The 16,074-nt window shown below is 37.6% G+C and overlaps 1 protein-coding gene across 3 annotated transcripts in view; it reads left to right on the forward strand.

Annotated features, from left to right (window-relative positions):
* Nucleotides 1–16,074, forward strand: part of VPS41 (VPS41 subunit of HOPS complex) — a 131,106-nt gene that overhangs the window by 27,250 nt on the left and 87,782 nt on the right. For all 3 annotated transcript variants that reach the window (XM_057371376.1, XM_057371377.1, XM_057371374.1), the window contains 2 exons: nt 6,688–6,795; nt 9,828–9,905. In XM_057371376.1, the coding sequence (XP_057227359.1) occupies nt 6,688–6,795; nt 9,828–9,905 (186 nt within the window). The remainder of the gene's footprint in view (nt 1–6,687; nt 6,796–9,827; nt 9,906–16,074) is intronic.

A 16,074-nucleotide genomic window follows, 5' to 3' on the forward strand; every position in this document is an offset into this window, starting at 1 on the left:
TCCCCCGCTCCCTCGCTTTTCCTTTTCTCCCTGTAATCCTGCCTTCCCTGTCTGCACCTGTCCTGCCCGTGTGCTCTGTTTTGCCTCTTCCCCGAGGCATCTTGACCCTGCGACAACGTCGTGTTTGCTCTTCCCGACGGAGCYGCCGCCTACAGCAGTCGCTGTCGTGGGTCCCGCAGCAGCCAGCCCGCCCACAACCATATGTCCAGCAGTGCCGCAGCCCCAGCCTGCCCTCAGCCGTGTGTCCGGCAGTGCCCGCAGCCCCAGCCTGCCCACAGCAGCCGCAGCGATCCCACGAGTGTGCCCGTAGCCACCGCACCGTGTTCTCCGCCGACGGGAGGGACATGCAGCCGCTGCTGTTTGGAAATCGCGCCCAGCCCTCCTCAGGAGCCACGCAGACTCCTCGCGGTTCGCAGCACACACACGCTCCTTCTGCCAGCATCGACGGGGTGCCCAGGTGTCTTGGGTTGATGTTTGGTGCCAGTTTTGTTCTGTATTCCTTTTCCGTTGGCACATATGCCCAAAAAAATGTTTATCTCTTTAAATGCAACCCGGAAGAAAGAAGCAGGGGCTGCTGGGAAGCCACAGCGGACAGTTTAACTGCCAGTGCTGCCACGAGATCTGGCTGCTCGAGCTGCTCGCTCTCTCTCTCTCTGCTTCTCGTCGTGGGAGTCGCTGGCTTGCTGCGTGGAGCAGTTACAGTGTCGCAGTTTCTGCTGGCTCAGTTGGTTGGCTTCGGAGGCTTTTCCTCGAACGTCCCCTCTGCGTCTCCTGCTGCTCCTGGGTCCCGCTGAGGGAGGGGCTGCGCGGCTCCATTCCGTCCGGGATCCCAGGGCGGACCGGGCTGGCAGCGGAGGCACGCGGAGCCCTCTGATTCATCATTCACTGGGAAGCTGAGACTGTGGTACTGTTCTTTTCTTTCGGTTGTTTTTTTTTCCTCTTGCCACTGTTACAAGAACCGCCACGTGGGTTTTCCTTTTGTTTTTTTTTCCCGGGGGGGCGGAGTCGCTGCCTTGCTGCGTGTCGAGTTTTTTTTTTGTTTGAATATCTGACAGTTACTTTTTATCTGTATCCTTGTTCTCTGACAGTTACTCTTTATCTGTGTCCTGTGGGCACTGTGTTATTTTGTTGTTGTTAATAAACTACCTTTTTCTCTTCACTTTTTTTTTGCCCAGCATCTATTTCTCGTTGGTAGARAAATTATCAAATTTATTTTCATTTCAGAGGAAACATTCCCCTGTAACGTTTTTCCTCTGAAAACATTGTCTCCAAACGGAGACACCTGGGTACAGCGGTAACAATCTGTCTGCTATTCTGTCTCTCTCCATTTCTCCTTTTCCCTCTTTTCTATCCTCCCTTAGTAAAAAGTGGTAGGAACTCTTACCCTTCTTTATCAATAAACAGTTCTCAGATATAATATTTCCGCATTTGCACTTCATTTTTTGTCCAAGAAATCTATTGAAAGAATCCTCCCCGACTCCCTCTTTCCAAGCGGGACGGGACAGCCTTGAGGTCTTTTTATGTTGGTTTCTTTTTCATTTTACATTTGTCATTGAATTTCTGTAAGAAGTGATGGTGCTCCCAGCAGAGCACTAAAGATGCGTTTATTTGGTTTTGCATAACTGAATATGTTCTGTGAACCTTTATTTTAACTAAAACATAGTTTGAGTTGATTTTTTTGGTGCTACTGGAGATTTTCATATCATATGTAAACTAGTAATTCTGGACCACTGACTAGTTCCTTTAGTTTTTTTTCTTCTGTGTGATAGTGATGACTGTTTAAATAAATAAAAGTGCTGATTTCATACTAAGGTTTCTGTATTAAATGTCAAGAAGAGTTAATCTCACGAATTGCCAACTAGTCTCTTCTCACTCTTTTGCAGCAATGTTGGCTTTTGCACTTTTGCAGCAGAATGGTTTTTTTTTTGGTTTATTTTTCTATTTTTGGGGTATTTTAAATGCGATTTTATAATGTGTCCTAAACATTAAGTATTTAGATACACAGAGGCAGAGCACTTTGAACGGCCCTGTAAGCTAGGGGCTGTTGTGATTTAGGAATGATACTCTCCACTTCAATGCTCCCATTGAGACTCTACAAACCACATGCTGCTTGCTTGCTCCCCTCTTCCCCTGTGGTGGGCTGCGGAGGAGAGTAGGAGGCACAAAAGGGAAAGATCATGGGTTGAGATAAGAACAATTTATTTGAAACAGTAGTGTGATAAGAAAATGAACAGTAACAGCAACAGTACTAATAACAAAAGCGTACAAAAGAGAGAACGGGATTCACATGCAAAAATACTCACCCTGCCGCTACTCTGGAACCAGCATCACCCAACCCATTCTTTGCTCAACCAGATGGAACCCCTTCTCTCCAGAAGGGCCCTCTTCCCTCCCCACACCTGGCAATGATATGAGGTGGTGTAGAATAGTCTTTGTGTCGTTAGTCATGCCTCTCCTGGCTACTGCAAAAAATTAACCCTCTCCTGGCCAGGAGGAAATGAAGTAATTTGACATCTTTCTTAAAATCTCTGAAATCAATATAAATTTGAAAGAAAGCATGAGAAAATTACTTTAGGGTTTTTGTTTATTTTGTCTTTTTATGAGATTTAGTATTTTTTTAATATCCTTTTACAAAGGTTAATGATTTTGGGGCCTTGTGGGAGTAGGGTGTGAATGTGTCTTCTTTGAAATTGCTTCATTGATGGACCTCAGCTATCTTTGTACTGGAGTTTAAATGCTTTGCAGGATCAAAATTTGCAGGCATAAACAAGGCTGGAATGGACACTTAGAGTAATTAGAATTGGAATTCTAGCTGGGACTGGACAGAAGATGTGCAGCAAAGGGGAAGGACACTTGCCTTATAATGTATGCACCGTTTATTTCTATAAAGGCTTTGAAAAACTTCGAGGGCAAATCGTGCGGGAAGGCTGACACTTTGCTGTCAGTGCCCGTAACATAATTAGAGTATCTGTGATCAGTAGAGCATGTAGTTCATGTGACAGACTGTCCTGTGGGCAGATCCTCTGCTGCAGGAGCAAATGTGGGCTAATGGAATAACTCTGGGAACTGCCCACAGGTTCCTTCTGGGAATTTTCTTCACGAGGACTGATTTCAGATTTTTTTTTTTCCTACTCTTTAATTCCAACACAGTAATTCCTATAGACAAAGCTAGGAAAGATGGGACAGAATATCTGAAGAAGGTTGTGAACCTGTGTTCAAAAAGGCAGGTGAACATCCCTCACAGTAGCACTGGCCTGTTGAGAGCTTGTTGCCCATTTGCGGTTCTCATCAGTTTTGTAAATCCATTCCAGAAGAAGAGGTGGTAGTGAGTAGATGCTGGGTGTATGAAAAGGGATTTGTTTTCAGTTCAGTAGTGTTCAGCAAGGACAGCTGGAAGAGCTGGAAGGAGAGTAAGAAGGGGGTTGTATTTGTTTTAGGGGCTAATTAGAGTATTTCATTCAGTTGGAAGTGTGATTTCGATGGGAAATGTTTGTGGATTCACCTGTTCTTTACATCATATTTTTAGCAATATGAATCCTAGCTTTAGCATTAAAAGGGAAGTCGAAAATTAAATGGGGTGTGAGTTTCAAGTTAGCATTCCTTTCATTGAAAAATGGTCGTTATTTATTTTACAACTTCACAAAGGTATCTTCTGCCTGTCATCTGTGTGTATCTCCTTCCCTTTCAGGATTTAAGGCTGCCATGTGTGGAATGCTTTACACATTTTATGCAGTATATATTTCTTCATCTCTTAGAACACTTGTCAAGAATATCAAAATTCCGTATGGTTGTTTCAGATAATTTTAGGCAGTAAATATTCAAGTAGTATTAAGTGGTGGTAGAAAAAGCAGTGTTATAAAATTTATTTTGAAATTTTTAGACTCCTCTAGGATGGTTTAATTAAAAGTGTCTATGTAAGTTCAGCAATTGATTATCTTATTGCTTTTCACTTGAAAAAGGGAAGCTGTGAGTTTTCTTGCATGGGGTAAATGTCATTCTCTTTGTATCTTAGCTTTGCTGCAAGTCAGGACTTGTACTATTCCTCTGGGTTGTCATAGAAACGCAGCTGACTGACATCTCAACTCAGGCTACTCATGGTTTAATTTGTGGGTTTTCAAGATTATTAAAATGTAACAAAACTTATTGATTTGCTTTTATTAACACTGGCTTGTGTTTACTTTAGAAGTTAATCGCATAAAACTTTTCCTGATAGAAAAAATACCTTTAAAATTGGTAAACTCTGATACTCTAAATAAAAATTCATCAAATGCATTTAATATATCAGTCTGAAGCAGTAGAGAAATCTTGAATTTTTGCAAATCACTTTTTTCATTTCATTTGGTTTACAGTAAAGTACCCCAACCTCATTTCAATTCACCTTTTAGCTTGACTTTTATTTAACATAGATGATACCTGTTGAGAAAGCGTGAAATAGGTACATAATCATGCCTAATATTTGGAAGTTTTCATTTTATTTGCTTACTTTGAAGCCTGGCAGAACGCTTTGGTGCACTGACTTTTGAAAGTATATATTTTTTGTATATGCATGTGCAGAAAAAATTACTTAGTTTTCACTCATAAATAAGACAGGCAAAACTTACTTACAATAACTTTATCTAATGGTCCATGGATGGATGATTTAATGCAAACGACTCAAGAGACTAGAATTAACTTTTCATGTTGGTTGCACTTTGGATGTCCAGACTCCAGCAACGTGTGGGATCTTACAAAAACGAGATGACTGGAGTTCACTTCTTACTTTTATGAATTTATTCAATGATTGCCCATGCATTTCAAGTGTAATCTTTGTAAGCAATGTATAAAATGCAGTAATGTATTAATTGTTATAAAATGGACACATACTTCCTTATGCCTTCTTTCCATCACATGTATGCTTTTTACTTTGACTTTACCTCCTCCCTCTGCCTTGTAGCCATTTATTAAGGATCTGTAGGCACAAGAAATTTGACTGATTTATATACAGCCCTGTAATTTGGCATTGTCATTCTGTCTAGTAACAACTTTGTTCAGTGTTAGATTTACTGAATAAAATTGTTTCCTAGTGGACATTTTGACACCTCGCTTCATACTTCTACGTCGTGCACTACTGACGTCCTTGTATTAATCTCATTTGTATTCTGTCATAAAACTCTCACAATAACATTTTAAAACCTACTCTCTTTACAGCATATTTCTATAAGCATGGGGCTAAATATTGAGTGTTTCCATAGGTATGTATGTATTTTATGTTTTGTATGAGATTATGTACATGTTACCATATATGATGGTGTCACACGTGGTAAATGGCCAAACTGTTTAACTTGGGAAAGACTGGCGTTAGTACTTCAAAGGCAATTTAAACAAAATGTGTTTTATTAACCTGTTAACGTGTCTCTCTTCAAAATTTGTTGTTTGCATCATTGATTATAAGAAAGTGTTGCACAGAGGCACTTTTGTCATAGGCCAGCACTGCATTTTTAGGGATTGGAAAGCAGTGGTTGGTGGGAAGTCAAGGCACTCCTTTAGCTAGAGCACTATACTGGTATGTTCTGGTTCCTGGTATTTTATGTGGGAAATGTACTCAATGCTGATATATTCATTAGAGTCAATGGTGAGTGTAGGAGAGTATTAATGCAGGTATAGTGTTTCCCAGTGAGGATCAAGGGATATATAAAGGTTTGTGTATGTCTGTGTATGTGTAAGATTACTGAGACTTACTGAAGCCCGTGGAATCTCTCTGGCATTGTACTTCAGTAGAGCATCTGTTGCAGATAGGTGACTATGACCAAAGAGGTATTTTGCGACTTGGATTTTCTTTTCCTAGGAGATAAACATATTGGTTGTTCTTTGATCAATAAATTTGAAGCTTGGTGGGTTTTTTTTCTAGCTAGGTTTCCTTTCTCTTCACTCTTTGCCCCTTGAACTGTCATCTTTCCTTGCATTTAACTAATATGCTTGAAAAGAAAGAGAGGAAAGCTTCAGTATTCACCAGAAAAAGATCCTAACATGCAGAAGATAAAGGTTTTTGTAGGAATATACTGTGTCCAGATCCTTTTCCCAGAAAACTATTTATACTGGGGTTTTTTCACCATAAGCCCAATTGGTGGATTTTATACAATTAACTTATTCCTAGTGGATTCTTATTTTTGTTCACAGCATTTTGCTTCTATCCTCCCTACAGAGGTGCAGTATCTTGTAAAGGTCATGAAGTTTCTTGTAACGTGCATGCTTCAGCTTTCAGTTAATCRTGGCTACAGTGGCTCACTTTAGTTAATCGTCATTCGTTTTCATATCCATCCTTTTTGTATTTTACTTCAAATTGCAAATTACTAACTATATGTAACAAAGTACACATGCCCACTTTTTCCTGCTTTTTAGGTATCATCTAAATGCCTCTTACAGCTGAACTGACATGCTGCTATACAGTCTTTGCACCCAGAACTTCAGAGTAAAAAGAAAAGCCAGTAACAAAAAAGCACAGCCCAAACCCCTTCAGATGATAAAACTGTGGAAGTTTGGCTTTAATTGTAATGGCTGTTGTGAAGAGATCACCGTGATCCATCTTCGTTTGTTGCTGTGTGATAGTTTTGGGATATCTTTTGTGTTTATCTAAAATAAACTTCTAAATGTTTTTTGTTGTTTTTTTTTCTCTCTTGCTCCCTTTTTCTTACACTCTTAAAAATTTAGGAAGATGAGAGTGAAGAAGAACCTAAGCTCAAGTATGAACGGCTTTCTAATGGAGTAACTGAAATTCTCCAGAAGGATGCAGCCAGCTGCATGACAGTGCATGAAAAGGTATTATGTGACTTTCTTGCTGAGATAAGACTTCTGCTTGGTTTTATATATTTAGCTGTACTTACAATTCATCAGTATATTTCTGTGTAGAAGTGACACGAAATCTAGAGTTGCAGTGCAAGACAACAGTAACATAAAAAAAATTCACCATTAACCTGTATTGAACAATCCACATTTTCTCAGTGCTAAAATGAGTAGTTCACATGGTTCAATTAAGAGCAGATCTCTCTGAATCAATTCCCTTCTTGTCTGAATGAAATATTTTCTCACTGAGAAAAACATTTCCTCAATGAGGAAATGAGGTGAGAATTTAAGATGCAGTGATTTGTTCAATGAGAAGTTTACATAAACTACTAGAAAAATGCTCACTCAGTTTTCGTTATGAATAATATTATGAACTGCAATCAGAATACAGTCCTAAGTTTTCTTTATTCTGAAAAGAAATTGGTATATACTGTGCTTATTTGTACAGCCTGAATCAGTGAAGAGCAACTTGATCATGCCAGGAGCTTGGCATATATTCAGCTGTGGAAGACATGTTAATACAGTGTAGAAGAGAGTAATTACAGTATTATCTGTTTGCTTAGGTTTTTCTTTTGGGGGGTATCATACTGACCCTTCCCTGTTCTTCTTCCCTGATTCAATATATTAAATGCAAGGAGAAGAAATGCACACGCTAAGGTTTTTGACATACCCGAGAATGATAGGGATAAAGTAATAGAAATGCAAAGTAAAGAAATTTTAAGAAGAATTAATATTTTGTCCTTAAAGGAAGTAAACTTCATGTGCTTCTTTAGTGATTTAAGCAATTGCTTTTGTATTTTATGAGTTTCTTTCTCTTTTATAAATACTGAAAAACATATAAGAACATCAAAGCATGCTGGAGAGCATCTGAAAGTATGAGTTAATGATTTGTTAACTATTAGTATGTAAAACACAGTAGCTATTTTCTGACTGTATAATTTTTCACAGCCAGTAATATCTCCTTAACAGTTATTGTTGAGGGATCTATCTTTATTATTTGGCTGTATTTTTAGATTGACTTGTGCTGTGTTTCTTTTCCTTAGAGGACTGTGGCTATGGCTCAAGAGGCTCTTAAGATGAAGCTTGTATTTTAACTGTGTGAATGAAAACAATAAGTCTTTTAAAAATGTTTTTGACAACTTAGAATTACACAGATATTTGGAAAATTGGCAAGCATTTTCTCCCTGTCTGTGGCCTGTTTATGTTACCTTTTGTTCCCGAGTCTCTGGTAAATTTTGAAAGCCAAAGGTTTAACAGGATTTTTCTATAAGGATGTGCAGCTTACTGCTTTTACTATTGTGTCACAAAGCATGACAATACAGGAAAACTGTTGAAGTATCCCAACACTTTCAGTTTTCCAGGGAACTAGATACACTATTTATGAGAAGGATCAATGCTGTTAGAAGCCAGGTACTGCCGTTTTTTAGGAATGGGTCTGTTAAAACATATAGTTTAAAAATGGAGGTGGGTTATAGGTTTCGCAAGAGTGTTTCTCTTTCATTCTGGTTGGTTTTGGGGGGATTTTTTTTTCCGTGAATGAGCTGGAAAAGCCCTGCTAAATGCTATAATTAGCAAAATTTTACAGTAATGTGTAAAACATGACTCTGACTAAGGCTGGGAATCCTGAGATCTGGCTTCTGTGTTCAGACTTATTTCCCCCTAGAATTTGTTTTTTTTCTTTTTTGCTGCTAAAGCATAATATTTTCACCAGGCTTGCTGTCTGCACTGGATGACTAATCGTCATGGCACCTGGTGCATTCAAGCAGGTCTGTGCAGTGGAATAGTCATACCTAGTTATGTCTGCACACCTGATGTTTTATTAACCAGTATTGATTTTTTTACCCAGGGGACTTTTTTCTTCCTGAAAAAAGGCAACCTTGCAGGAGTGAAAGGCATTGCAGGGAATGAATTTCTAATGAACTGCTTCTTTTCCTTTCTTGACTCCTTTTAATGTAGCTTCATATTTTAAGTGCCTGAACTGAAATTTCATTTTAAGCAATTCCATTTTGATGAATCCTTTTAAACCTTGACTTTCTGTAAGGTTATTTTTTAAAGATTGCGCTGCCTGACTGACACGCTTAGCAGCGCCTGTAAATTTGAGCATTTCATTATAAGTTGCAATGAAGCATGCTCACATGCAGTGAAATACAGAGAATTGAATAGCCTAGACTATTTCAGTAATGCTGAAAGGGGGGTGGGGGGTTGGGGAAGGGGGCAAATAAAAGCAACCTCTGTCATAAATCAAGTAGTACTGAAATTCTACCTTTTCTGCTTAGATGTAGTTTACATGGTTCAATTAACAACAGGTCTCTAAGAATTATTTCCCTTCTTGTTTGTATCAAAATAAGTTTGTGATGGTATGGATTTATGTGGAAATTACTGTATTTTACTGCTATTTTTTAGTATGAAACTCCTGAGATTTCCAAAGGAGTGTATTTGTCTTAGGAGTATTCTATTTAGGAATGTTGCTATGTGAAGGAAAGCAAACCCAGCAGCTGTGTGCTTAAATGCACTGTCAGAGACCTTCCATAATTCAGCTGTATTTTACCCGGCTTACAACTGACGTTTTGCTGTGTTGAACGCTTTGTTTTTGTTTCATTATTGAAGGAGAATTAAAAGTAAAGCTCACAGGAAGCATTATGATTGAAACAAAACTGCGGAAAGGATATAGGAGCTATTTCAGATCTCTGTTGGTCCTTGCTCTCACACGGCATTTTTAATTTGCTGCCACAGTCCATCAGCAGGTGTGTACAGACTGCAGATACACCATTAGTTGTCAGTGGATGAGGGTCCTCATGACTCATTCTGATGGCTAACTTGCACTATCACAGTAATATGGGCTTGAAGCCCTGTTTTATTCTTTGGGTACATTTAAAATAACCTTTTGCTTTAGAAAATGGTGGGCTTTTTTTTTCCCCCAGTTGCTAATCATTAATCTGCTAAACATCCTGGAGTTCATTTAGCATTGCTGTATTATTGTTTATGTAATCAATCTCTTTCCTCTACAGTTTTTGGCACTGGGAACACATTGTGGCAAAGTTTATTTACTTGATGTCCAGGGGAACATCACACAGAAGTTTGATGTTGTAAGTATGACATTATTGAGAACCCATTTTTTAGGGATGTAAAAATGCTACGATGTACTAGTAAGTAAATTAACACTCCTGTTACACCTACAATTACACTAATGTGTTCCATAACATAAAAAGCAGTGTATGGTGCTTGCAAAAAGAAGCTATGCTGGCTGGTTTTGTGGTGAACACGTCTCAATTTATATATAATAAACCTTTTCATGAAGCAAATGAGGAAATACATGTTTATGATTGCAGTTGGCTATTAAAAATGGAACCCAGAAACTCATTACTTACATAACACATGAACCTGTTCTTTAGGTGATTATCATCAATTATTAGTTTGTGTGCTGTCATCTCATCTAGTTGCCACAAGTAATTGAAAATTTATTGATTACCTTGCTGATTCAGTTTATCAATTACAAATATATAATGCTAATATATAATGTAAATGTTTTGAAATATGAATAATTAAGGGATTGTATTGATTGAAGGAAAAGAAGCAGACTTTTTCCTTATTGTGGTTTGTGATATTAGTGGAATAAAATGCTCAATTTAAAGTTCTGTTCTAGAGTATTAAATGTTCCTTTTAATTGTGGATATTAGTTGATTAATTTCAAATTCTCTGTCTTTCTTGGTGAGTGGAAGGAAAAGAATTAGCAATTTTTTTTCCTCAGGTTGTCAAAAATTCTAGTAGCCAAGCATTGGTTCTTAGCAGTGTAAGCACTAGCCATAGAAACCATCACAAGATATGGACATGTTTGCAAAGAGAATATATGTTCTAAAGCTGACACAGCTGCATGGAAGGCATGAAAGGTTCTGTTCATATTTTTGAAAAATCTAATTATGTACTGTGCAAGGGACTAGGGGAGTATAAACTTCTAGGCACAGCTTTTGAAGGAATTTTTAGATTTATTATTAGTCAGATTGACAATGACCTTACTGGGGATTGATTAAAGTTAAGCTAATTATGTGCTTCTATTTCTTTTAATATTGTTTGTTCATCAGCCCTGCAGATGAGAATGCTGGCTGGATTTCGAAAGAGGAAAAGCTTTTGGTGTTTTCTTTGCAGTTCTCATTATTTTACATGCATGGTACTTGATAGAGTTTCTCGGGGAAGTAGATAAACTCTCTGTTTGGGGTAGGTGAGGCTAAAGTGTACCTGAATTATTCGCTTCCATTGCTGCAGTAGAAGATGGAGTCAGAGACTCACTCAAATGAAGTGGAGATTTTGTATTGAGTCTGGCATTAACTATTTTAAACTTGTATTTGTTCCATCCAGTGTAAGGTGCTTGGAAACCTTTATTTGTAGAACTACCTTTTTCTGTCTTCCACCAAGGCCTTGTTCTCTCATACTGGTTCCAAGAGAATAAATCCTCCTTCTGTAAAGCCTTAGGGGACTGCCTAGATGTAGAGCAAGGAACAAGGGGACCTGTTGTCTGCTAAAGTCTTTAAAAGAAAATTCCTGCATTTGCTTTATACCCACCCTCCCAAACCTGCTATTATTTTCTTTGCTTTTCTTTACTAAAAAGTCCTACCAGTGCATGCTGGGAGGGTGGTTTCTTATGATGAAGTTAGTGTTGGATTATATAATTATTTTCTGATCAAAGATGTTTACTTTTTCAAACTTAGCCTGCTTCAGGATGAAGATTTTTGTGCTGTATCTCCTCATAAAGATGGCAGTGATTTCTTTTAAAACTACTGTTTGAGTACAAACTGCTTTTTGAGCTGGAGAATAGGAAAAAGAAATGTTTCTTGGGTTCTATTCTTAATGTTTATGTCTCTTTTTGTAATGTACATGTCTCCAGTGCAACAGATTATATAATGGATTAGGTGGAAGTGGTGCTTCTTTTGTCCTATTTGTTCCTCTTTTTTCTAGTTTGAAGAAGAATGATTTTTTCTAGCACCGCTTGTCTTTAAAAGAAAAGTTTTTCAAGGAACTACCAAGTGTTGTAGAACAGAGCAGGCTGCCTATGTGAGCAGGAGGCAGCTCTATGATGTACATGGCTGCTTACACTGAGAAGTTTTCTGAATTAATACTGTGAGCTGCTGAACTCATAGATAGTTTATTCTGAACTGGCTGCTGTATGTCTGAATATTTTCCATCTACCTGAACTTCTCAAGATGTTGGATTTCCGACTAGAGGCATCACTATCAAAACATTCAGTGGGGCCACCTGTTCCCTCCTACCAATGTCTGTATTGTCTCTCCTAGGGAATTTTCATTATTGTCATGTTGTAAATCCCATATAAAACCTAACCCTTTCTTGAGAAGAAAGGGAATTACTTCCTGAAGTCAAATAGGGACAACACATTTCTTATATATGTGCAGTGGCAGACTGTTTTCTCTAGTGGTTCTTTTTCTCTGATCCAGACAGAACAAATTCCTTCTAAGAGTCTTTTTCTTTGATGGAATGGTATATACGGTTCTACCTTGAAGTTGTTAATAGAGAAAGTGTCTGTTGTTACTGATTATTGGAAATTAGTATTGTATAGAATTTTTTTTTGAGTAAAAAAGCAATATTACCACTGAAATATTTTAATCATTTGCAGTAAACATTGTACCTGGGGAGTGTCTTTTATGTATTTTCCTTTTTGAAAGGATCTTTTCAGCAGATGTTTTCTGTCTTGTGATATTGCAAAAATTAATAGTAAGGATGGCAATGTCCTTTGTCCGAAAGAAATCACTTATGTAATTCAAGGAACTCTTCTTCATTTGAGTCTTCATCTCTGTTTTTTAGGGGATTGTTTTTGGTTTTGGATTTTTTTTAAGGAAGGTTGGGAAATGAAAAATTTAATTACTTTCCTATACATCTGTTAAATGTGTAGTTAGCAAAAACAAACCATACACAGGAAACTTGAGAAACTACTTGATCTGAAATATTGTTAGTGTATGAAATAAACCAGAATAAAGCAAAAGGGTTTTAACTTTTTTTTTTAAAATTCATTTTAATGGCAAGTTCATATTAAATATTTGTAAAAAATACCATTTCTGCTCTCATAGTCCTTTTGATATCTATTTTTCTTTCCTAATTTCAGGTAGCCAAGTTAAAAAATATATGGGCTTGAAATGGAAGAAATAAGAATTTTGCTTTTGTTGTAAATAATTTTTTTTCCATATTGATTCACATCTGCATTTGAGCCAAATTGTGAACAAATAAAAAGATACTGATATCAGAGGAGTTGCAGCAAAAAGAGGGATAAAATTCACCAGCATGTTGCATTATCTCCAGAGTGGCCAGCTTTTGAATGACGGCACTCCTGTTGAAGACTAAATGCATTTCTCATTTTAATTTGAGTTAGAAACAGCTGTAAGAAACACTAAAACATAAAGTTTGGCATCCCAGAAGTTCTGCTTTTCTAACACACTTTTTTGTTTGTTTTTTAACTGCACTGCATAGTGTCTGTAGCAGCAAATCAATGTGGCTGTCCTGGATTACAAATTCTGTAGTGTCTGCTCTACTTTGACTCATAAACATTCGCAGAGGCCTCTATGAAAGTCATGTGAACAGCTAAAAACTATTTTCAGAATAAAGTCTTGCTCTTGTCCAGCTCTTCAGCAATCTGATGCTGAATTCTATGCCAAGTATACAACTTACCTTTTCAGGTTGGCAACTCCGTTGTTAAAAGCAGTGGAAATGTGTGCTTTGAAACTGTTGTGAGATTTGTGGTTTGGGGAGAATTGAGACAGGAATTGGGAGTCTTTGTCCTTTTGTGTTGCTGGATACCTCAGCATTCATGCTTGTGCTCTTGTGATGCCTCTTTCCTCTTTACCTAGCGTTTTTGTATCTCTCGCCAATGTGGCTTGTCTTTGACAATGTCAGCCTCCTAAGATTAACTGGTATGCATCCTCAATAACGTATGTTTGACAAACTGATGTTCTCTTGTATTAGGGTTCAGTGCATTGAGTGAGATGAAATGTGTCAAATGCACTGAAAATTATTACTAAAAGGCAACAAGAAGAGTGAAGAAAAGCCTGCTAATTCCACTGACAAAGGATGATGCAGGACTGATTCACAGCACGTTAATTCCAAACGTCTTTCAATCTTTCTTTCCTTCTTAGACTGTCTACAATTTATTAATATAATTATTGCCTGAACTGACATCCTGTGGATTAAGGATTTGTAGATATGAAGAAAGCTATACAAACATGTTTAGTTATGTAACAAATCAAAAACCTTTCAAAGGGCAAGAAAACCTGTCCCCATTCTGGTCTTCTAATAAACATCAAGCTTAGAGCAAAAATGGTAAGACGTCTTGGCTGGTGCCAGTGATAGTCTGTTAGAAGAGGAAAGATTGCCTGTTTTGTAAGTAGCGGGGATTTAAATGTTTAATGCATTGAAGGTATTTCAGAGGTGATGCATGAGTCCAGAAAACAGTATAAGTAGTGTTTTAAAGCTTCTGTTAGTACAAAGAATTTGAAATACTTTTAGCATGCAACATTTGTAGGCTATTCAAGACTGCTAGAGTTTCAGAAAGAAACCTCCTCACAGCATCTTTTTTCACAATGTATGTATTTCCTGGCCTCATGTTTTTTTCCTGATTGTCTTACATTGTGCGCACTGCCTATTTAATTATGGGCTTTTAGTCGGAGCTATAGTAATCCAGAATCACGAGGTCATCTCTGCTACCTTGAATGGGAGTTCCTTCTGTGATGATTTTTAGCCCTTATGTGTGTTGGAATTACAGCGCTCACCAGCCTCTGGAGCGAGACCTTGCTTGAAGGTCAGTCTGTGTCCTGCTGGTTTTGCTAATAACTCAGCAGATTGCAAAGAAAATGTCGGAGGTTTCAGTTGACTTGATGTCTCTTGGCAAGAATTTAATTGTTAACAAGAAAAGAATATTTCTAACAAAGAAACACCTGTTATTAAGCACTAAGTGCTGTTGCTAGTAATAATGCAAAACCTACTAACTGCTGTGTGAGATAATGCAACATCTTTCAATGGGGAAGATAACTTTCAGCTTTTCATTGTATAATGAAGAAGTTGCTTTGCATGAGAGTTTGAGACTAGCATGATATAAATGTCACTTACTTAAAATTCCCTATTTATTACTTTCAGCTACATTATTTTAGTTGTCACTGTCAGGCTATGAAAGAAAACTTAGTCCAGAAGTAAGTGAAGCAACAGAATTTAAGGATCTGGGTAGCTCTGGGTTAGTATTTGCATGGTGTCACTGTGCCTGTTAAATTTGAAGCTAAAATCCTCTGTTTAAAAAAAAACAAAAACGAGCAGGCTACTTGAAATTATAGTTCCAAAAAACAAAATTAAAATTAAGGTTTTGATAGAAGTAAGTGTCTATGCAAGGGTCAGATTTCCTTCTCCACCCTGGGACCTCCCACCCAAATGTTGTTGCATTCTTATGTCTTACATGCTTTATGCTAACCCCTTGCTCTTTCAAATGGAAAAAAAATGGATAGAAGTGTCATCTTTTGGGAGTTTTGTCTTAAGACTTAAGTGTCTACACGCAATTTAATAGCACTTCTGTCTATCTGTCTTTTCATTTTAAATGCAGGTGATTTGGAAATCCAAAGGTTTCTACAGTAATTGTGGGAATAACTCAGATGGCCTTTTGAGTCTGGCTTTTTGGATATTATAAAGGCTTGGAAAGTATGTTTTATATGCTTCTTCTGGTATTGTGCTTATTAGTTTACTTGTGACCTGGAATGTTTCCAATGGGAACTGGAGCTATTGAAGATTATGAACCTTCTTTGGCAGGAATCATGGTGTACCTATTGTAGCTCGCCTAGACTGGCAGAAATTGTGGTGTCATGATCATAATTCCATACATCTAGAAAAGTTTCTTGTCTGACAAAAATGAAACTAGAAAAAACAATCTCTTGTACATTTTTTGCACATCATCTTCGTACCACTGTATCTGACTTTCCTTTGAAAGGAGTAGGAGTATTGCTTAAATTTTTAGTTAACCAAAGAGATCAAAGAGATATGGAAGGCATTTGTTACTACTAGAAACATTCTTTGGAGTATGGATGAAATGTGGTGGTTATAAACAATTTTAGAATCATGTATGATTAATTTTTATAAGCTCAAAACTGAGGTAAGTGTGACTGTTTCATTGAATTATTCTTTCGAGCTTGTAGTTTCAATAACTCTGTGGCTTAGTGCAGACTAACGTCAAATGTTTAGCTGGAGGTATGAACTCAGCTACAGGAGGTCTTGTATCGT

Source organism: Malurus melanocephalus, unplaced genomic scaffold, assembly GCF_030028575.1.
Source record: "Malurus melanocephalus ecotype Western Australia unplaced genomic scaffold, MMel_1.1 scaffold_145, whole genome shotgun sequence".
NCBI lineage: Eukaryota > Metazoa > Chordata > Aves > Passeriformes > Maluridae > Malurus > Malurus melanocephalus.